Source organism: Rhodofomes roseus (genome assembly GCF_022264815.1).
Source record: "Rhodofomes roseus strain CIRM-BRFM 1785 chromosome Unknown C8Q71scaffold_7, whole genome shotgun sequence".
Classification (NCBI taxonomy): domain Eukaryota; kingdom Fungi; phylum Basidiomycota; class Agaricomycetes; order Polyporales; family Fomitopsidaceae; genus Rhodofomes; species Rhodofomes roseus.
In genome coordinates this window covers 950,835-970,508 of record NW_025952963.1, presented here as the reverse complement: position 1 = coordinate 970,508, position 19,674 = coordinate 950,835, and the positions used below count along the sequence as shown (strand labels likewise).

Genomic DNA, 19,674 nt, shown 5'->3' with positions numbered 1-19,674 from the left:
ACTTCAGAACAGTAATACCAATCAATGCTGTTACTGTCGGAAGGAAAAGGTCAACAACGCTGTGCACGAGGCGAAGTTGCATCTGCGCGGATGAGTGGCGTCACGGTCGCGAGGACAGTCATTAGCGGTCAGTCTTGTGCTCAGTGCAGTCTTTGTTTCCTCTGACGCAATGAGACTAGTCCGGCAACGTTCACGCTCTGTGATCGGTTGTACCAAATACGAGCAGTCGACAATGTGCCTCGATCGAGACAGACAATGTCAGGCCGGATGAAATCTATCACCCTGTTGTGCCCCTTTGTGGCGAATGCTTTTGCTTTGACCATATGATCATCCGCTTCAGCACACTTTGGTGCGCTGTTGCCATGGCCTCAGGCACCTTTGTCAAGTACGCGTCCGCCGGAGCCACACAACGCTTTGGCGACAGAGCCACATGCTCAACCGTTCCCCTGTCTCCTCAGGTATAAAAGGGCCCTGGATGAGTACCAACGAATGTATCGCCCTCCCCAACTTCACTTCCAACTTCACTTCACATGCTACGCACGAAACCTCTCGTGGCCCGCTTGCCGGGCCCTACCTCAAGTCATCCTCAAGCCTTGCGCTTCCTGATTCAATCGTCATTCCACCCCGGATCGAGACTGCGACGAGCCGTATCGTCATGTACGCTTTCACTCAACAGCCATACCATTTTGCGTACTGATGTACTGACCTTGTCCATAGGTCCTCGGTTCTGAAGTCGTCGTGCTGGCCGTGGTACCGTGCGCTCTGTATATCCGTGACCACGGGCAGAGCCGGGACGCTACGTCGTGCGCCGTGCTCGCATAGCCTCAGCACACTTCACATAGGCACCACTGGCAACACCTCGGAGCTCAAGCTAGGGCTTGGCTCTGTCGAGAGCGCGGGTCCGCCCATGGTAGGACCATCCGCCCTGCTTGGACCAGCGCACGATCCGTTTGCTTGGCACGACCCGATGGAGAGCGCGACTCAGTCTGTGCTATCGTATGTTATTCATTCACTCGAGAATAGCTTCACACGGCTAACGCAAGTTTCGTTAAGTGATTTCGATGGCACCTCTCCGTGGCTCACAGACAGCACCTGGGGGACCACTAACAACACAGATTGGCTGAGACAGCCATCATGCTGCTCGACGAGCCACGTCGACTCAGTTGCCTGGGCTGGCGCCCCACCGTCTGGATCCCGGTCTCATCCGCCAATACCCATCCTCTCTGAGGGTTCAGCGCTTGAGGGCTTCACGCGTCGACAGCGCAAACCGCGCCAGGATCCCTACGCTCGCGCAGGACAGCATTCATCGCCCTCTGCCGCCTTGTCTTCTCCCGGCTCGTCGACATCGGCGTCGACACCGCTTTACGCACCCTCTCCCTCTCTGTCTCCCGCTGCACCCGGCCACCTACCAACGCTCCGATTAACATTTTCCAGGGCACGAAACGCCCAGTTTAGTCTCTCCCGGGACGACATTGACCGGATCCTGGGAGAGCCGAAACCTCCCGCAACAACGTGCCAGTGTTGCGGGAAGCGCGTCGCTCATGGGGGTCTCGAGCGGCACCTCGAAACCCACACCTCGGATGACAGAGAGGACCTCGTCCATTGCATTGGAACACCTCCCGAACTGCAGCCTTTGGACGGAGTGCAGCGCGAGAGGTACCTGCACAAGACGACAGGCAAGCTGTTCGTGGGGAATTATGGCATTGGCTTCAGCGAGCGCGGCGCGTACTTGCGTCAACTACGACAGGGGACGTGTCTGCCCAGAGCACACACTGGCACTCGGGCAAGTCATCGGCGGAAGTCGGCTTGGGCCACGGAGGGGCACTTACACCACCCGATGCGGACCATGGGCAACTCGACCCCGATAGCATTTCTATACGCGGGGCAAGGGTAGCTTCGACAGCGACAATATCTGCAGAGTCATCTTCCGCTCAGTCATGACGCGCAGAGCGAGCACAACAGCAGGAATCGCGCACAAACGAACAGTCGCACATCATGTCTACACTCGGCTTCGGTTGTTGAGTACCGGCTCGTTGGGACGGCACCGTCACGTCGGCTTGATTTCAAAAGCAAGCGGCGGGCTGCGTTGCATCCAGACAGCTACTCGCTCATCGACCACATCCCGGGCCGTGCGACTACACTGCAACGTTCTTGCCTTCGGAGGAAGCAGCCTTCAGTGGTCAATCCAGCGTCGGGTTCGCTATCTATGGCACTACGGCCTCCAAATCCGGCGCGTACAACATCAGCGTGGTTCCTCCTCCGGACAGCCTCCCTTCCATCATCCAATACAATGCGTTGACAGCATTCGAAGTTCTGGACGCGCTGAAGCCCTTGGCGACGGGCTTGAACGAGACGATGGACATGACGAACACGATCCGCGACAAGACGTCGACATCGGTCCGATCCTGCACAGTGCTGTGCAAACGTGAGTCTCTCGTGTTCTGAGCCTGAGGGAATTTGCGCGCCACACTGACGATGACACTCTCGCAGGTCGAGCTCTCCGATCAGTGCAAGTTCGACGTCAAGCGCGAAGCCGTCTAACATCGGGTCCGTCAGTTCTGGAGCCGCGACGTCGGGCGGGCGACATCTCAATCCGGGAGATATCGCTGACCTAGCGGTACGCCACCCTATCCCATGCATCGCCCTGCCTCAACTGACGAGAGCCTCTTAGATCGGATGCGCTGCATGCCTCTTCATCGATCATCTCCTGGGCCATCATAGCTTTTCTGCGGTCGCACCGACCTGCGAGAAGTAGCTATTCTGGATACGCATCCGAGAAGTCGTTCACGTCGCTTTACCGAAGACATCGCTACCAACGCGGGGCTCGAGGATCGCCTCCTCTGAGGATGGACCTCATCGAGCCCGAGGCCGCCGTGATAGGTGGAGAGCGTGAGCCAATGATTCCTGAACTCGCAGTAACAGCCTGTATGTTCCCATACGACTTCGTGACGCTTTTATCTCACTGGGATTGACGTAGTTGGGTGATAGTTGCCTGAATGTACCACACCTCCATATTGTTTGCATGAATTTATTACCTTGAATGAAAACCCAATAAGATCTCAAGTCGATCACTGTTAGTCTCAATATTGATACGCGAGTGGCATAAATCGCGATATGTCCGCTGTGGATCGTCATGTTCATGCGGCATAACCCAACAAATGAAGCAAGGTAGTACACTAGTACCGAAGCGAAGTGATGACGGCGCGAGTAGTCCCAGCATACATATGATGCACCGAAAGCAACGAACAAGCAACTGAAGAACGAAACCAATACGTCATCAGACGTCTCACCTCCGATTCCCCAATCCACTCAGCCGATTCCGCACCCTCGCCACGAGCCCGCCCACGCCCTGCGGCTCCTCGCCCTTCACGCTAAACGACACGACCGAAAATGACCTGCTCTCCGCCAAGTCCCCGTCCATCATGTTCTCCGCCGCCCGCGACTCCGCCCTGCCCGTCCGCCCGTCCTCCGCACCCTCTTCCGACTCACTCGACCTCGACGCGAGGCTCTCCGGGACGGACGAGAGCGAGCTCGACGTCGGCACAAGCACGCCGCGAAGGGGCGAGCCCGAGCCGAGCCTGCTGTGGTTCCCCAGCTGGGCGTGCGCATGAGCGTGTGCGGTGGCCTTCATGTTCGGGTTCGATTTCGACACGCTGAGCCCGCCGAGGTGCAGGCTCTGGCGGATCTTCTGTGCGCTCGACGCGCTCGGCTTCGCAGTCGCGCTCGCGCCCGACTTGGACGAGCTCCCGCGCGCGCGCGGAATCGCCGCGTTCATCCACCCGGGCATCGAGCTTGCTGACGTGCTCCGGTCCCTCCCCGGCGACGCGGGCGCGGGCGATGACCGGCGGTGCGGCGACGCGGGGAGCGGGTTGTCCGCGATCATCCGCGCAGCGGCGGTCCCGAACGAATCACTCTCGTGCCGCGCGCGCGGGGGAGTGTGCGGCATCGGCCCGTGTGCGGGCGCGCGGAGCGAGACGTCGAGCTCGGAGGCGACGAGCGCGTCCAGGAGGTCGACGGCGTACGCGGGCACGCCGGGGTCGTCCGCCTCGACCTGGGAGAGGAGGTCCGCGCGCGAACGGGGCGAGTCGGGCAGGAGGATGTCTGCAAAGCCGGCGGTCCACGGGCTGGAGGGCGAGTCGGAGGGAGACTGGGGGTGAGGGACTAGTCGCGAGGAGTACCTGGGAGGTGTCTTGGGTGAGCGCGAGCTTGCGAGGGCGCCCTTCGACGGCGTTCCTGGTAGCGGGGGTGTCCTGGGCGATGCGGGCGATGCGGGCGAGAACTTTGGAGAGCGTTCGTCGAGGGAGCCGGCGGGGCTGAGTGGGCGCGTATGTGCGGGCGCGGGGTGTTGCATGAAGGCAAGCGCACAGGCGGACTGGCGGAGGCGGAGGGAGCGGACGTGGTGCATGGTCTTTCGCCATTGCGCGGCGACGACAACGTGCTGCCCGGGCGCGAGCCGCGAGGCCAGCGGGACCCGTGTGCCCGCCTGTTCCAAGAATAGCGCCAGATTCGCCTTCGCCTTCGCGTGCTTCCGGGGCGACATCCGCGATTCTCCTGCTGCTGCTTCTTCCGGGGCATGGGGTCGGTGGCTGGTCTCGCGCAGTGCCGTGAGGGATGCCTCGAGGATCCGCACCGCATTGCTCATGTCTGTCTCCCGCTTGTCCGCCAGCCACCGCTCGCGCAACATGGACTCGTACTCCGTGGGCTCCATGTTTGCGCGATCCGCGAGACACTCGCGCAGCCGTGCGGCCTGCTCCTTGGATTCCCGGGCTTGAGTGCTCAGCATGGCCGTCGCGCGCTCCAAAGCGCGGATCTGCTGATCGACTGGAGACGGCTCGGGGAGACTGTGCTGCAGAGACGAGGATAACGCTGTCTGCGCACGGTGATAGCGGAGCTGCCTGCGAGAGCGTGGTGAAAGGTCACGAGGGGCAGTGACGACGGGTTCGAGAGATAATGCGGAGGAGCACGGTAGATTGGTCGAAATGGAACGGGGTGTGGATGAGGAAACGCTCTGACTGATGGTGAGATCTGGTGTGCTGTGCAGGGATGTTTAGTGAGTTGTCCTCAAGAAATCGTTCTCGCAGTGACCCAGGCTAAGTGAACTTTGCGTTCCTCAATCCTCCACTTCGAGGCGAGTGGAACAAGAGTCCGGCGCACAGAGTACTTGACGCCGTGGAGCACAGACCCAAGCGTGATAGCCAATGGCGTAAAGACGATTGTCATGAACTAGAAAGGCGCACTGTACGGAATACGAGACCTGAGATGCCTCGGGGCCAGCCAAAGGTAGGCAAACAGCGCTGCTGATAGGTGTGTATACGACAACCATTACGCCAGCCAACGAAATGACGACAGGTACTCTCGCCGAGTACACATACGGAGACTAGGTGGGTTGTATTGGACCCATCATTTCCGGTAATATATACTGTCCCGACTAGAGTGGCCCGCCGCGTCAGGCAGTCCTTTCGCCATGTCCTGCGCATGTGCTCCGGAAGGGCGGCTATCGGCTGATGAACGCCGCCTAGGTTCCCCGTGCGCGCTGCCTCGAAGTACCCACAATGCTTCGTTTGCGATTGAAACTGGCCTAGGTCGCAGCGAGAACAGTCGAATGACACGAACACTCACAGAGGTGGTGGGGCAGACGGAAACCGTCGCTCATATTCCGCCTTGCTCATCTTCTTCTAGTTTGGTCGTCTGAGAGATTAGAGTGGCACTGGCGGAGGAAGGACACGTACCACAGCCAGCTCGCCAGGGAACCGCTTATGAGGCGACGCAGACACTCCATAGAGCCTTATCTGTGCAACCCGCTTCTTCTGCGCAGGCCGCTCCGTGCTGAACATGTCTTGCTGGACAGAGGGCACCATCTAGACCAGAGCAGCGAAGCAGAGTGCCGTCAACGTAGCTACGCGGGTGCGAATGTTCCCAGCTAGTGTGCACCGCGCTGACGACGAGGCGCAAGAGACGTAAGGCTATGTGGCAGCAGGAGTAGAGAGGGAAGGACGCAGGAGCGGCATGAGGCAGCAGAGGCAGGGACCACGCAGGCAGGAATCAAACAGACGGCTCGCGGTCACGGTTGTCATCCCGCGGGCGCGCGCCGTCCCCAAAAGCCACAATCGCCGATCCGAGATCTAGCGAGAAACAGAATCTCAGATTCAGGTACGTTTCGAGCACTAACAGTGGCTCACTCCCTTCGCTACACACATAGCTGGTTGGCTATAACAGGAGACTGGCTATAAGCGCTTTTCGCGACGGGTGGATTCTTGCTCCACGAGACTCGAGGCTAATTCCAAAGGCTTCCGGTACACCGCAGGATAATCAAATTTCAACTCTCGAAGTGAATGAAGGCATTGGAAAGAGCATGATGTGGCCCAGCCTAGTCTTCTTCCCCAGGCTGTAGTACGCCGCGTTTTTCTTCAGTCAACTCCGAGCAGCCACGATTCTCTACTAAGGGGTCCACGCGCGTGACTTGTCGGGCGAACGTCCCACGACCGTAGCGACAAGGTGCTCGTGTCGCAGACAGCATCGGGACGCCGTACGACGCCTGCATGTCCGCGGCCGTGGAAACGGCAGACCCACTGTGAGACTATGAGTTGAGTGGTTCGACATGCAGGCCTCGCGTGAGCAACGCGAAAAAATGGCCAAAACAAAGGAGAAAGTGCACGAAGAACTTCATGCTGAGTAGGCCGACGGCGGGAATGCGACCAACAAGACTGGGCCAGTCCATTCGTCGCGCTTCGTCACGGTGCGCAATACGTTTGCATCGGACGAGAGACTTGAAGCATCACTCGGACATGCCTCCACGTATGCAGCTTCGAAGCATAGCCGATTTCGACCAGAGAACAAGCTGCAACTGTGAAAGATTCATTGATGTCTCGTTCGGCATGAAAATCAGGTACCAGTTGTCGGAAGTTGCATATGAGCTCCGAAGAAAGCTGTAGGTCTTTCGAACGGCAAGTTCGTCCTGATCTGTTCTGCTCCCACCGCCATCGCTCAATGATACGGCGTCCCATTCAGATGGCACCCTTGATAATATCCGCCGCTACAAAGGCTCGTCAAGCAGACTTTGGCAGAGACGACAAGTATTCTTACCTTGCTCCGCCATGGCATACACCAAGGCTATGCGACAGCAATTGTCAGTGCTCGCGATATGCGTCACACGAATGTAAGGCCAACCTTGAGTATGGCTACCAATCTGCATGGGTACCACGGAAAGATCAACAACGCGTATGTTGGTGGTTCCGTAGACCTGTCGGGAGGGAGCTTCGTTGAATTTATGCAACCTTATCAAGTGCGGTTCGGCTTTACCTTCAAAGTAGAGTCCACAACTCCGCCGTCTTCCTTAGGGAGCATAGAGCACGAACTCGACGTATCTATGTTGTCGAGAGTAAGTGCCCCGCGCGCATACGTTAATTCAACCGAAGACGTACGGTACGTAGTTCTGACATTGTCGCGGAGCCAATCTGATCTCCATGTCAGCTTCTGCTTCATGCGCGGATGCCCTCGTCTTACCAGCGATCTGCTCGTCGGTCTGGACGTCCTTGCCGGGATACACCTCCTCTAAGCGAGCATCATGAGGTCGACGACTGATCGATGTATCGGACCCGACTCACCATTTATGACGCTTTTGAACGGCTCAGTCTGCAACAACTTCCTGTTGAACTTGACGGACTCGACCATACTCTGCAGATCTGTATATGCTATCAGCTACGACTCGTAGTGACTATTGTTAGCGGCACTACCATATGGCTCCTCATAGACGTGAGGATCGATCGTCGGGTGCTCCATGGGATCCGTCGATGCAATATGCTGTGGAACGCGTAAGAAAAGTGACCAAGCGAGATATGCTCGGGAAGACTAGGTGTACTCACAATTGACCCACGCGAGAAAGGGTTGTTCAGTCCAAAGCAGAGCGAGACATGTTTCCTCTCAGGATGCAAGGTAGCTACCGGGCATCCGTAGTCAGGGCGTATGTGCTAGCTAGCCTAAGAGCACGCACCAACTGGAACGATGGGCGATGGCACCAGCATGATCTCCATGTTCGGGACTTGCTCCTTGAGATGCTTAAGCTGCAACTCATACTGTTTGCGGAGACCTTGGGGGTACTTGTTTTCTTGGATTCCAGTCATTATGTGTTTCAAGAGCGTGCTCTGTATCTCTTCCGCATCCGGACATATGGACTGCAACGGGACGAACGTGAGGCTGAGTGTGCGTATGTTCAAGGCTCCTTTCCCTTCCGGACTACAGCGCGGATTAGATAATACAAATCACGGGGATTCGACTAACTAGATGAATGCTCACCGGATCCTGTAATGCTCTGGAGCCAGGTCAGGAAAGAAGAGCGGGTCGCACGTTTCGACTTCGTGGCCATTGACGTGATGCTCCTTGACCTCTAGCAGCTATAGGTGTCATATCTTGGGCAGGCGTACAGGCAAGAAAGAACATACGGCATACGAGACCAGAAAAGAGGTGTTCCTGGATATTTTCCCCTACACCAGGCAGATCAATCTTGACCTCGACACCTGCTCTCTCCAGGACGTCCCGCTTCCCGATGCCAGACAATTCGAGGATCTGCGAGAGAACACTCGTCCGTTTAACACACAAAGCGAGTAAATGGGGCAAGTTGCCTACCTGGGGAGATATCACAGCCCTACGGGGACATCAATTGGAGCAAGGTGATTGCAGTGAGTAGAACGGACGCACCCAGCCGCAAGGAGCACCTCCTTTGACGTCTTCGCCTTGTGTACATTGCCTTCGTGCACAAAAGTGACACCGGTAGCTGTGATGGCTCCGTCATCACCGCGACGGCTCACAATGCCAGTGACGTGAGCGGTCACGAGAACAATCAAGTTCTGACGATGAGCGTTGGGTTGATAGTAAGACTGTTCCAAACATATTGAGCAGTGTCACAAAGAACGAGGAATATTCACGTGCGTTCGCCGAGTATGATCGATAGAAAGTCGTCGGACTGATACTTGAAGGGGTTATAGAGGTTCCGTTTGTCTTGATGAGGCTTAGTACCACGCCCTGTGCAGCGGCATTGATTGACGTACCATCCCAGATGACTGACAATCGACTGAGTTAGTAGCGCGCTCCAGGAATTGTGTTACCGGGCACTTACAGTGTCAGCGATACGAGGAATCCCGTGCTGCGTGATTGACTAGCAAAACATGGGTCATAATCTGAACGTTTGGTCATGTTTGTGACATACATCTATGAGCAGTTCCTCCAGGTAAGTCCTGGCTGGAGAAAACGACACGTCAACGGGGCCTGTCGTCCAGAACTGGGTCAGAAAATCTTCACAAATAAGCAAGTAGCACATGCCTGACGAGCCCATGGATACCGCGTTGTACGTCAGCAAGTCCGAGTCGTGGTTTGGCGGTGTGAACCTTTTAACAGTGAGCTGTGAACATGGCTGCACATGCAGCATAGGAGACGCACTTCTCAGCCTTCTTGACGTATTCGTGGAACAGATCCCAGTTCCATCCCTCGATCCCGAGTTCTTGGAACACTGCGATCAACGTAGGTATCGATTGAGTGTACATTAGAGGATCGTGCACGGACTATCGAGATATTCGCGCGCAGGCTTGTTCCAAAACATAAAGTTGACTGCTGAACTACCACCGAGTCCTTTTCCACTGAATTATTTCTTTAGTTGCGCAGTAATGAGAGTAAGGAAACCACAAACCGAGCCCAAACGTATTCACGGTTGTTCGAGTGAGATTGCTTGACCTGTTCAGTTTTAAGCTCATATACACGAGAAAGGAATGATCGTCCTTACAGTCTTATATGCCCAATCATACTTCGACTTGTTGAATTGCCTCACGGCTTGCATTGGGAGTACTGCACCAGGTCATCGCGGATTCCTGATGACGCAGATGCACTCACGATTCATCGGGTCATCGAGGTTAGCTTCGCCGGCCTCAAGCACCAGTACACGGACAGACGGATCTTCAGTAAGGCGAGCAGCGACAACAAGTCCGGCCGTCTATTACATACATCGCAAGGGCATGATGTCGGCGCTCTTGCAAACGTAGGCAGTAATAATAAGTCGTACTCACCCCACCGCCTGGGAAGAGTCAATCACTTTGTGGTCATACACACAAGAGATTTAGTACAGACCGACAATGATATAGTCGAACTCCTTTCCAGAAATATCGGCGATTTGAGCGAGCATATCTTTCGGCGCCGCAATGGTGAATTGACGTGCGGAGCAGTTAAGGTGTGATGAAAGACTTCGTCGGCCTTGGACGACTTGAGTATGCTTTTATAACAACCTGGTGGCACTGAAGTTAGGCTGCGGGAAAGATTCTAAATAGGTACATCGACTGACTCAGGCTGATCAGGGTTCCTTCCGGACATGGGTCCAGGTGCTTGAATGCTGTCCACCAGTTTGAAATCCTCGTGGTGATGAAACTTGAACAACAGCGCCGTTACGGAAGAGATAAGCCCCTGGCAGTCTCTCCCTTGCCGAGTAAGGTCAAGCACCTGTACCTCGTTGACAGAGCGGCCTTGTTGGGATCAGATGCTTCTTGAAGGTGCGCAGATGAGTAGATAGAAGATACCCACAGGGCTACACTTCTGTCCACCGAAGTGCACTGGTAATGATGACCCCAGTCCGAGTCGTGCGATCAAGCCTGCCATATCTAAAATGTACAACAAGACACTCGAGCGCGCACACGGCCTTCGAGTGATCACAGAACATAGACCAGAGACATCTCACATGCGAAATACGAAGGTCCGCCAACGCTATTGAGTTCCGTCAGGCTACGCAACGCGATGATCCCCTCAGAAGATACAAAACAATTGCGGTGCACCATACAACCGAGCCGCTGACTCGGCCCCTGCAGCTGCTAAGAGCATGACGCCCACGAATATTTGAAGGCCGAGATAATTTCCGCCATTATGCTGCAGTATGGCTGAAGATGATAAGCTCAATCAGCTTACGGTAGAACACGAACACTGGATACACTCACCGCCCGAGATCGACGGACCGGTCAAAATTCCCGGAGCCATTGCAGTCCTGACCATCACACTTGAGCCGCACACTTCATTCAGGATCCAACGAGAGACGTACATGAACATACCAATACGTGCACCAATCTGGGTCGGATCCGGTGTGATTTGAGCAGTGGCGGACGCCGAAATCGAAGAGTACGCAGCTTCCATACGCTATCAGACAACTTCGTAGTATGAAGAGATGTTAAACTTACCAGACGTGAATCCGAATCTGGGCGCTGTCAGCATTTCAAACAATACGCAAAATACGGTTAATTCGACTCACATCACAGAGAAAACGACAGTCTCAGCAGCACCCTTGGAAGTCGTCCAGATTGCCATAGATGAAATGGCACCCAACACGAGGATAGGAACAGTCACATTGAATCGTCCGTACTATGCAGATATGTTATTCGCCTCCCAATGGGCCTGGGCCAGGGACAACTCACCCGGTCGCCGAGGTAGCCAGTTAAAACTCGCCCAACTAGACCGGCCGCGTTCATGATGGCGATCATGTAGAAGGACAGGTTCGCGCTGAGTCCGGTCGACAAGCTGAACAGTTCGATGTACCAGTATGGCGTGTATAAACCTAGACGAATACCTGTCAGGAGACAAACAGCAGTCAAGACGCAATGAAAGAATATACCGAAGGGGGCCAAGAAGCCAGCAATGATATGCAACAGGAATGTCCCTTCCCGGAAAGCTCCGACATCGACGAGCGGGAGACCAAGGCGGTGCGGAAGACGCTCCTTGACGAGAGGAATGGCCACTGCCTGGATCCCAAAGTTCATGAAGGCCATGATGCGGACAGCCCATGGAAAGCCAACAGAGTCGAATAGTCTTGACAACATGATAGGATAGATGATGCCACTTAGACTAGCACCAGACACCACCTACGCAAGAGCGTAATGACGACTCATGCGGATGAGAAGATGTGAATTGATGCTCACTATGCCCATTGCCGCGGCTCGTTTGGCGCGGAACCAGTGAGTCGGTACGGTCATCTAGGTCTTGCTCAATCAGATGCATATGAGACAACACTGGGCGCATATGTACAATGGGGTAAAACCTGTCGAGCACATGAGTTGATACATATCGTTTTGGGTCTGGAGACGAATAACGTACTGCAGGGCAATCCCGATTCCCAGCCCAATACCTTGCGCGAGTACAATCTGATAGTACTTGCGGGATAGAGACGTCATCATCAAGGAGAACGTGGATAATATCCAGCCAATGACAAGTGAAGACTAGGAAATACAGGTCATGAGTGAATGAGAAATTCTAATGAAAAGCGATCACTGAACCCTTGCGCCATAGATGTCGAAGACGCGACCGAGGATAATTCCGCTGATATACGTGATGACTAGTTGGACGCTACCAATCCAACTGATGCTAGAGAGTGTGTAATCTTGAAGGAGGTTCTCGGCATAGTACGTTTGAAAGACACCAAATGCATTGAGTTGACCTGTGAACGGTATATTGAGACGCGGCAATGAGTGACGTGGTAACATAAGTGGTATGACTGACCAAAGGAAGTGAAAGCCAGCAGGAAGCATCCTATCACGTTGCTCCATGCACGAAGTCCACCTTCAGGAAACGTTAACGTTATGGCCGGTGGCGACTGCAAGGTGCATGGTGAAGTTGCAGAACATCCTGGGATGACTAAGGGCTGACCTGGGGGCCAAGTTGGATCTGCGCAGCATTCTTTCCCTCGACTAATGCTTCATCGAGGTCACCGTCTGGAGTCGGCGCGCGCTGTTCAGTAGGAAGAGGCATGAAGGAGAGAGAGGTAGATCAGTCAGGCGGGAGGGAGGCACGACCGCTATATGAACGTATGACAGAATCCGTCAAGCGACAGAAGTTGTCAACATAAACCTTGTCACAGGAAGTGTGTTCGAGCGCTGATGTTCCCGAGTGCGCCTCAACAACTGGCAATTCATTCCAAGCACAGGCTTCGCCGGAGAAGTCACTGACACCCATATGTATGGCAGCGAACGTCAAATAAAGGCATGTGTCGACCACACGCCCGCACTGCACACACGACGCACGAATGGAACGGCCAGGACGCACGGTACACATCATCGGGCGGTGGACGCCCAGTTATCACGATATCACCGCCCGCTATCATACCACAAATCATATGTACCAGCGGAAGGTCTGTTCTTATACCTATCCAGCTGGGCCGAATGGAACGGCATCATCACAACACAGGAAGCACGCGGCTTGTGACGTCCAAAAGACCGGTTACCTATGCATGGGATGACCACATATTGTTCGGCAAACTCAGCACCAGAGAAAACAGTGGAGACCAACCTAGAACACAGAGGGCGTACCTTGGTATCGAAGAACCGTACGACAAGCTTCGGGTTCGTACTGAAACGTCGCTGTTCGGCGCAAGCCTCGCCTCATGCTCAACTGGAATGTAATCAGCCTGAGAAACATCTGTGTTTGCTTGCCCTGTATGCCGCATCCGTCGTCTTCCCAGTCTCCCCGATGGACGCTGAGTCGCCGCTGACAATAAAGAAGAACCGCAGTGATACGGTGTCACTCTGGCCTGTCCTGATCTTGGCGCAGCGGGCATGTATGTAATCCATTGTGAACCGCCCTTCTGACGAGCTCGGTTCCCGCTCTGAGGAATTCGGAGTTTGGACACTAGTGATGAGTGTAGTCGATCAGTACAGACTCTCACAATTTCGGAGGAGCGTCGACTCATCTACAGCAGATGTAGAATGGAAGTGTACAGAAAACAGTTATACTTACCTTGCTATCCGACACCGCCGAGGGCCCATGATGAACATTCAGTTGAGGTTCGATCAACCACTGTACTTTCTGAGATCTGAGTATTAGTGATTTGGACAACCCGCTACGGATGCCATGGGCATGCAGGGCAAGACCTGGGCAAGACGTGGGGCGAGGCAAGGCGGTTGAACTTGAAGCAACTTGAAGGCGCCGGCGGAGACGCCCGGTCGCAGAGCACGTGAGGATAGTGGCGCGGGGCCACATCAGTAAAGTTACTAGTCAGAATCCTCCAAGTTACTTACCTGCGTATAACTACCATCACTCCATCCTGCATGCCGTCGAGAGAAGGAAAAAGAAAGTCTGAAGGGAGAGACAAAGGAAGAAGACGTTATCGCTCAGTAAGCCCCGCCATTATTTATAGCCAGTCACCTCGCGTTCATGCGAAACCGTGTATCCCGTAGGATGGCACCCCGATCTGGGGTCAACGTACCATAGACGGTCCAGGAGTCTGGGTAACCTGTGTGAAAGGAAAGGAAAAGCAGACGGTGGGCGAGTTGTATGATCTTTTCGAATCCGTAAGTTGTGGTCAGTAGTGCCATATGTGCCTCCGATTGAATTGGCGTAGCTGGCGTCCGAACTTTGGCCAGGGGAAGCTGCAGAAAACGCGAACGAGGCAAGGAACGGCGAAAGCGATGACGATGACGAGGATATCGAGAAGCAAATAGCGAGGGAGATCGCATCCATGAAGCGACCTAGGAAAGAGCAAAGGTTCGGTATGTCCCTAGCTATACACGTTCCGCCAGGCACTCAATTGTCGCAGCTAACTGTCAGACGAACACGCCGTGTGGTACGTCGCACTGATCATCTCCATCAAGTGCACTGTCTGACGGCGAGCAGTCGTCTTCATTTCGTGCAAACCTCCGATAGACCCCGTCCATATGGTCACCAAGCACGTACAGAACGTGATGGATGGAGGTGCTGCACAGACACGGTAGGTGTCGTGCCTCCCTTCAACGGCACAGCGCCAACAATGCTTGCTTTAGGTATACGCAGCGACTGACTCCGGTATCTGCTACCTGTGTTGCCAATCTACCCGAGGTACTATCTCTTTGCAAACGCATGGTCGTGCCATTCTTCGAAGACGATCCGGAGAAGATATATCGCGTGAGTTGAGCCGCAGAGTCACATTCATGGTCTGTATCCCTGATATTCCGGCGCCGCAGTATAAGATTGAACTCAGGATGCGCAATCACAATACGATATCGAGAAGCGCCTTGATTGAGGGGCTTGCGAAGTGCATCCCGGAGAGACACAAGGTTGACCTAGACAACGCAGAGGCGTTCATCCTAGTAGAAGTCTTCAAGGTCAGTCTGGCTGCGAATGTGATCCGTACATCACCTCATGCGAATTCCCAGAGTATTTGTGGTATGAGCGTAGTGAAGGACTACTACCGCCTGCACAAATTCAACGTGATGGAGATTGCCCATGTAAAGAACGGTGAGACGGCTGAGGAGGGAAGAGTGGCCGACTCCGGCAAGCCCTCCAAAAGTGCACCCGAGTGATCCATATTGTAGCTATACGCAGCAGCATATAATATAGGCCGCAACACTGTAGCTGTAGCGAAAGAAGAATGTATCACTGTTGCAAGATATGCGCGGGCATCGACGGGCATCATACCGTGACTGCGCGCGCGTTCGTACACACAGTAGAACGTGACCGCGATCCCATCGCGTTAACTTACACTGAGCGCGTACCGTTCGAGTCGACTACTCGCAGCATTCAACCCCGCCTCTCACATCGCCCTATCGTCTTCCCTCAAGCACTCACAACACGCACCATGGGAGACCTCGTAGACTCGATGCTCGACCTGATGCGACGGCTCCCGCCGACCCACGTCGAGGAGAACGTTGCCTCACTGGTTGCGATGTGCCCGGACTATGCGGACGACCTCCTGGGGAGCGTCGACCAGCCGCTGAAGGTGATGACGGACCGCGCAACGGGCAGGGACTACCTCGCGTGCGATTACAACAGAGACGGGGAAAGCTATCGGTATGTGTCGTCTCGGCCTCATAGAACAGGAAGGGATGTTGTGGCCGGCGTCCTGCGTAGACGGAAGGCAGCGCGATGTCTGACGTGCACCCTGCAGGAGTCCCTGGTCGAACGACTATGATCCCCCTCTAGAAGACGGGACAGTCCCGTCACCTAAATTGCGCAAGCTGGAGATCACAGCGAATGAGGCGTTCGATACCTATCGTGAGATGTGAGTGCCGGGGCGCGTTGTAGTCACATCTTCATCCTGATCACACCGGGATAAATACAGGTACTATGAAGGCGGCGTGTCCTCTGTCTTCCTCTGGGATCTCGATGACGGCGGGTTCGCAGGTGTTGTGTTGCTGAAGAAAGGTGCGTTATGTCAGTGTCCTGCAAATATGTGTGCGCTTCACAATCGCCTGTTCTGTAGTACTCAATGCGTCATCACCAAGCGAGCCATCGGGCTCATGGGACTCCATCCACGTCTTCGAGGCTGCCGAACGCGGTCGACAAGCGCATTACAAGCTCACATCCACCATAATGCTGCAGATGACGAACCGTGCAGCAACCTCTGCCTCTGAGAAAGATGACAAAACCAAGGGGAGTGGAAAAGAAGATGCCAACAGGCAAGGTGAGGTGGTGCTCAGTGGCAGCATGACGAGACAGGTGCGCCTTCATGTAGTCCTACGTCCTCATCTCTCCTAAGTAATGGTGTACACCAGAGCGAACAAGATCAGCCCTTGCAAGACCAAGCATCGCACATATCGAACACAGGGCGGATGATCGAAGAGATGGAGATCAAGATGCGCAACCTCCTCCAAGAGGTATGTACTAGTTCGCTCTCTCACACGTCTCTGCCAACTGATCTGTTCGGCGTGAAGGTGTACTTTGGCAAGACACGAGACATCGTGTTCGATCTGCGCAGCATCGACGATCTGGAGAAGGCACGACGGCAGCGTGAGCTGCAGAAGGAGCTTGTCGGCTTCATCAAGCGGTGATGATTTCCGTATCTTGAGTGGACCATTGGAATGTACAGGAAGAAGTGTCAAAGAATGTATATTCGACTAGCGGGTGACGTCGTGTGGAAGACCTATTGCTACAGTTGTTAGAAGCAGGTCCAATGGACTCAATATGCACGTCGCATGCTCTGAGGCCTTGGCCGTCGTCTCCTGTTCGTTCGCGTGGGCCTCCTGACAGCCGTCTTGCGCCTCCAGCTCATTGACCCGACGCTGCAGACCGTCTACCTTCTTCTCGAGCTCGTAGATGTCGACCTCCAGGCGCTGCACATTGCACTTCTCCACGCCAACGTCGGACATCGCCGCGTGGAACTTGAACTCGTACATCTGTGCGCGCGTCTGGTAAGCGGCAGACTCAACTTCGAGCACGTGGACGTGCGCATCCAGGTCCTCCGCGCGGGTTTCGAGCTCGGTTGCACGGGCTTTGCACTCGGCGGCAGCGGCCTCTTCCTCGTGGGCGCAGGACTCCCACTCACGAGCCCGTGCTTCGAGTTCTTGAACACGAGAGTCCCGGTCGTGGATGGTCGCCTCGAGTTCGCGCGTTTTAGCCTCCAAGATCTGCGTCTGCTCAGCCGCGCGAGTGTTGCGATCGTCGACCATTCTTTGGAGCTCCCGAGTGCGCACCTTGAAGTCGTGAACCGTGACTTCCAGCTCGATGATACGGGCGGACAAATTCTTGGACGTCGCCTCGCTCGTGTGGGCGCGTGACTCCCAGTCCGCAGCGGACGCCTCGAGCTCGAAATTGCGCGTCTTCAAGCCGTTGGTCTCGGCCTCCTTCTCGGCGATACAGGCGTTGCGGTCGTTGACTGTCGTCTGAAGCTCGAGGCTGCGTGTTTCGAAGTGGTTGGCCTTGGATTCCTCCTCAGCGACGCGGGTGCTCAACTCGTCCGCCTTTGCCTCCTGCTCAGTGATACGAGCCCTGAACTCGTTCGCAGCGGCTTCGTGTTCATGAGCCTGCGACTCCCAGCCAGCAGCCGTCGCCTCGAGGTCCAGAGCGCGTGTCTCCAAGCCGTGGATCTTCTCCTCCTGCTCGGCGGCACGAGTGTTCAACTCCAACACAGTAATCTGGCGCTCGCGGGCGCGCGACGCCCAGTCGTCAGCGGTCGCCTCGAGCTTCTTGATGCAGGTTCGCAGGGCGTCCGACCTCGACTCTTGCTCTGTCGCGAGATACTTCCACTTGTCCGCGAGCGCCTCGAGCGCGAGGGTGCGGGTCTCGAGCCCGTTTGCCCTCGTTTCCTCGACACGAGCGCGGGACTCCCAATGGCCGGCCTCGGCCTCGAGCTCCGAGGCACGGCTCTTCCACTCGGTGACCCTTCCCTCGAGTTTGTCGTTGCGGGTTTGCAGGTCGCGAGCGGTTATCTCGTGCTCGTCGGCCTTGGCCTCGAACTCGTTCGAGCGGGTGCGCCAGGCGCTGGCGGTCCCGTCCATTTCCTTGGCACGAGCCCGCCATGCCTTTGCCTTTGCCGTCAGCTCGGCGGTCTGTGCATTCCAATCCTTAGTCTGCGTCTCGAAGGCTGTCGCCTGTGCGTTGGCCTTCCCCTCGAACTCGATGGCCTTCGCCTCGGACTCGACGACCTGCGCCTCGAGCTCCTTGGCCCTGGCATCTCCGTCGAGTACACGGGTCTGCAAGTCGTTGGCCAGGAGCTCCTGTTGCAGTGCGCGAGTCTCAGAGCCCTCGAGCGCAGACCGCAGCTCGCGGGAGCTAGTCTCCAATTCGTGCACCTGCGCCTCGTACGCGCGCGCGTCAGTCTCCCAGGTGCTAGCGGTGTCCTTCGCCACCGCGTGTGCGCGCTGTTCCTTGCGCAGGCCCGCGAGCGTATTCTTGTGTTCGATGCGCGCGTCGACGAGCTTCGTGGTCTGCTTCCGCACGCGACGCGCACCTGCGACGCGCCAGGCCCGCGTCATGCGGAGGAGCACGACGCCTTTGGCTCTGAGGGCGGCGTTGTCGGCACAGGCGGCGTCGGTGCTGGCTTCGAGCGCCTCGTTCGCCTGCTGGAGGGCCGCGTTCGCGCGTGCGAGGCGGTGGAAGCGGAGTTCCCAGTCAAGCGAGGTCGAGGCAAGCTGCGACGGGCCGCGTCAGCCTTTGACACTCGAAATGTGATGGTCGTGAGACTCACCTGTTGTTGGCATTGCTGATGGACGTTGTCACCGCCGGCAGACTGCAGAGGACATGTGTAAAAGCTGTGATGAACGGCGGAAAAATGGACAGACCTTGAGGCACTGCCCACGCTGGTGGCAGAGTTCAATGTTAGCCAGACCCTTCAAGAACGGGGCAGCATAGAACATGGCAGGGAGGGAGGACCGGATGCACAAGTGAATGACAGCGAAGACCGAGCAGACATATAAGCTAAGGACCCAGAAATAGAGTACCGCATTGTTGAGCATAGCCAGTGAGCCTAGATATGCTTCCACAGGTGCAGGCGGCGAGCCGACGAAGTACACAGTGGCTAAGAGAGATACCAGTAGCCGATAGAGTAGAAGCCGTTGTCGGGTCGGCATGTTGATGCCGTTGGCGTACATGTGGGCTAATGGACGACGGTGATACTCGAGCGAGCCCAGACGAGCGGAGGCAAGAGACACGCCCGAAAGATGCTCGGGTCATATCGAGCTGCCTGAGGCTGACGGGGCTCAAGACAGCCTCGCCTCGCATCCGGTCAGCCTCCACCTGCACAGTGACTCTGAGTCAATAAGGCCACTTGAATTCGGGGAACCATCCGATGCACGAGAGGGTATCTTTGGAACACCAATATATGTCAGTCCATGAGCACGTCGGTCACATTCGGGCTACGGATAGACTGGACCTATAACTTGATCATGAATACTTGAACAGTAGTAGTACGCGTACGTACCGAAGAAACAACCAGAGTGCCGTGTCGCTTTTACACGCACACTCCGGAGA

At 55.7% G+C, this 19,674-nt stretch overlaps 8 protein-coding genes across 8 annotated transcripts; 4 read left to right on the top strand and 4 right to left on the bottom strand.

Moving 5' to 3' along the window:
* Window positions 1-536: 536 nt before the first annotated feature.
* Window positions 537-2,086, top strand: C8Q71DRAFT_535384 (uncharacterized protein). Its single transcript, XM_047919200.1, has 3 exons — window positions 537-657; window positions 718-996; window positions 1,054-2,086. Coding segments are annotated over exons 1-3 (1,122 nt in total). The 5' UTR covers window positions 537-655; the 3' UTR covers window positions 1,895-2,086.
* On the top strand, window positions 1,484-2,928 carry C8Q71DRAFT_751769 (uncharacterized protein). The gene is made up of 3 exons (XM_047923332.1): window positions 1,484-2,425; window positions 2,491-2,617; window positions 2,672-2,928. The coding sequence occupies exons 1-3, from the start codon at window positions 1,938-1,940 to the stop codon at window positions 2,753-2,755; spliced, it is 699 nt and encodes a 232-aa protein (XP_047780459.1). The 5' UTR covers window positions 1,484-1,937; the 3' UTR covers window positions 2,756-2,928.
* A 1,026-nt stretch (window positions 2,929-3,954) lies between these two features.
* On the bottom strand, window positions 3,955-6,061 carry C8Q71DRAFT_847269 (uncharacterized protein; the record flags this gene model as incomplete). Its single annotated transcript, XM_047926657.1, has 3 exons — window positions 5,730-6,061; window positions 5,620-5,675; window positions 3,955-5,033 (listed from the first exon to the last, which is right to left on the bottom strand). Coding segments are annotated over exons 1-3 (1,263 nt in total), but the record flags the coding sequence as incomplete, so codon positions are not given.
* Window positions 6,062-7,742: 1,681 nt separating this feature from the next.
* On the bottom strand, window positions 7,743-10,464 carry C8Q71DRAFT_535104 (GMC oxidoreductase-domain-containing protein). Its single transcript, XM_047919199.1, has 21 exons — window positions 10,325-10,464; window positions 10,114-10,268; window positions 10,053-10,060; window positions 9,880-9,979; window positions 9,773-9,834; window positions 9,680-9,723; window positions 9,556-9,629; window positions 9,433-9,502; window positions 9,316-9,380; window positions 9,203-9,261; window positions 9,113-9,151; window positions 9,045-9,056; window positions 8,926-8,994; window positions 8,695-8,873; window positions 8,623-8,641; window positions 8,439-8,562; window positions 8,293-8,383; window positions 8,098-8,232; window positions 7,991-8,045; window positions 7,863-7,936; window positions 7,743-7,800 (listed from the first exon to the last, which is right to left on the bottom strand). The coding sequence occupies exons 2-20, from the start codon at window positions 10,166-10,168 to the stop codon at window positions 7,889-7,891; spliced, it is 1,308 nt and encodes a 435-aa protein (XP_047780457.1). The 5' UTR covers window positions 10,169-10,268; window positions 10,325-10,464; the 3' UTR covers window positions 7,743-7,800; window positions 7,863-7,888.
* A 315-nt stretch (window positions 10,465-10,779) lies between these two features.
* C8Q71DRAFT_795985 (MFS monocarboxylate transporter) lies at window positions 10,780-12,765 on the bottom strand (the record flags this gene model as incomplete). Its single annotated transcript, XM_047925648.1, has 11 exons — window positions 10,780-10,910; window positions 10,968-11,014; window positions 11,069-11,163; window positions 11,281-11,385; window positions 11,439-11,578; window positions 11,636-11,882; window positions 11,940-11,993; window positions 12,111-12,236; window positions 12,294-12,454; window positions 12,517-12,610; window positions 12,664-12,765. 11 exons carry the CDS (start codon window positions 12,763-12,765, stop codon window positions 10,780-10,782), a joined length of 1,302 nt encoding a protein of 433 aa, XP_047780456.1.
* Window positions 12,766-14,032: 1,267 nt separating this feature from the next.
* C8Q71DRAFT_751726 (uncharacterized protein) lies at window positions 14,033-15,397 on the top strand. Its single transcript, XM_047923331.1, has 8 exons — window positions 14,033-14,126; window positions 14,190-14,303; window positions 14,354-14,501; window positions 14,549-14,575; window positions 14,626-14,719; window positions 14,772-14,892; window positions 14,952-15,092; window positions 15,144-15,397. The coding sequence occupies exons 1-8, from the start codon at window positions 14,061-14,063 to the stop codon at window positions 15,288-15,290; spliced, it is 858 nt and encodes a 285-aa protein (XP_047780455.1). The 5' UTR covers window positions 14,033-14,060; the 3' UTR covers window positions 15,291-15,397.
* A 36-nt stretch (window positions 15,398-15,433) lies between these two features.
* C8Q71DRAFT_534973 (F-actin capping protein beta subunit) lies at window positions 15,434-16,790 on the top strand. The gene is made up of 6 exons (XM_047919197.1): window positions 15,434-15,777; window positions 15,875-15,988; window positions 16,049-16,131; window positions 16,190-16,425; window positions 16,482-16,583; window positions 16,641-16,790. The coding sequence occupies exons 1-6, from the start codon at window positions 15,566-15,568 to the stop codon at window positions 16,755-16,757; spliced, it is 864 nt and encodes a 287-aa protein (XP_047780454.1). The 5' UTR covers window positions 15,434-15,565; the 3' UTR covers window positions 16,758-16,790.
* On the bottom strand, window positions 16,791-19,421 carry C8Q71DRAFT_535017 (uncharacterized protein). The gene is made up of 3 exons (XM_047919198.1): window positions 18,987-19,421; window positions 18,893-18,934; window positions 16,791-18,836 (listed from the first exon to the last, which is right to left on the bottom strand). The coding sequence occupies exons 1-3, from the start codon at window positions 19,293-19,295 to the stop codon at window positions 16,824-16,826; spliced, it is 2,364 nt and encodes a 787-aa protein (XP_047780453.1). The 5' UTR covers window positions 19,296-19,421; the 3' UTR covers window positions 16,791-16,823.
* Window positions 19,422-19,674: the final 253 nt, after the last annotated feature.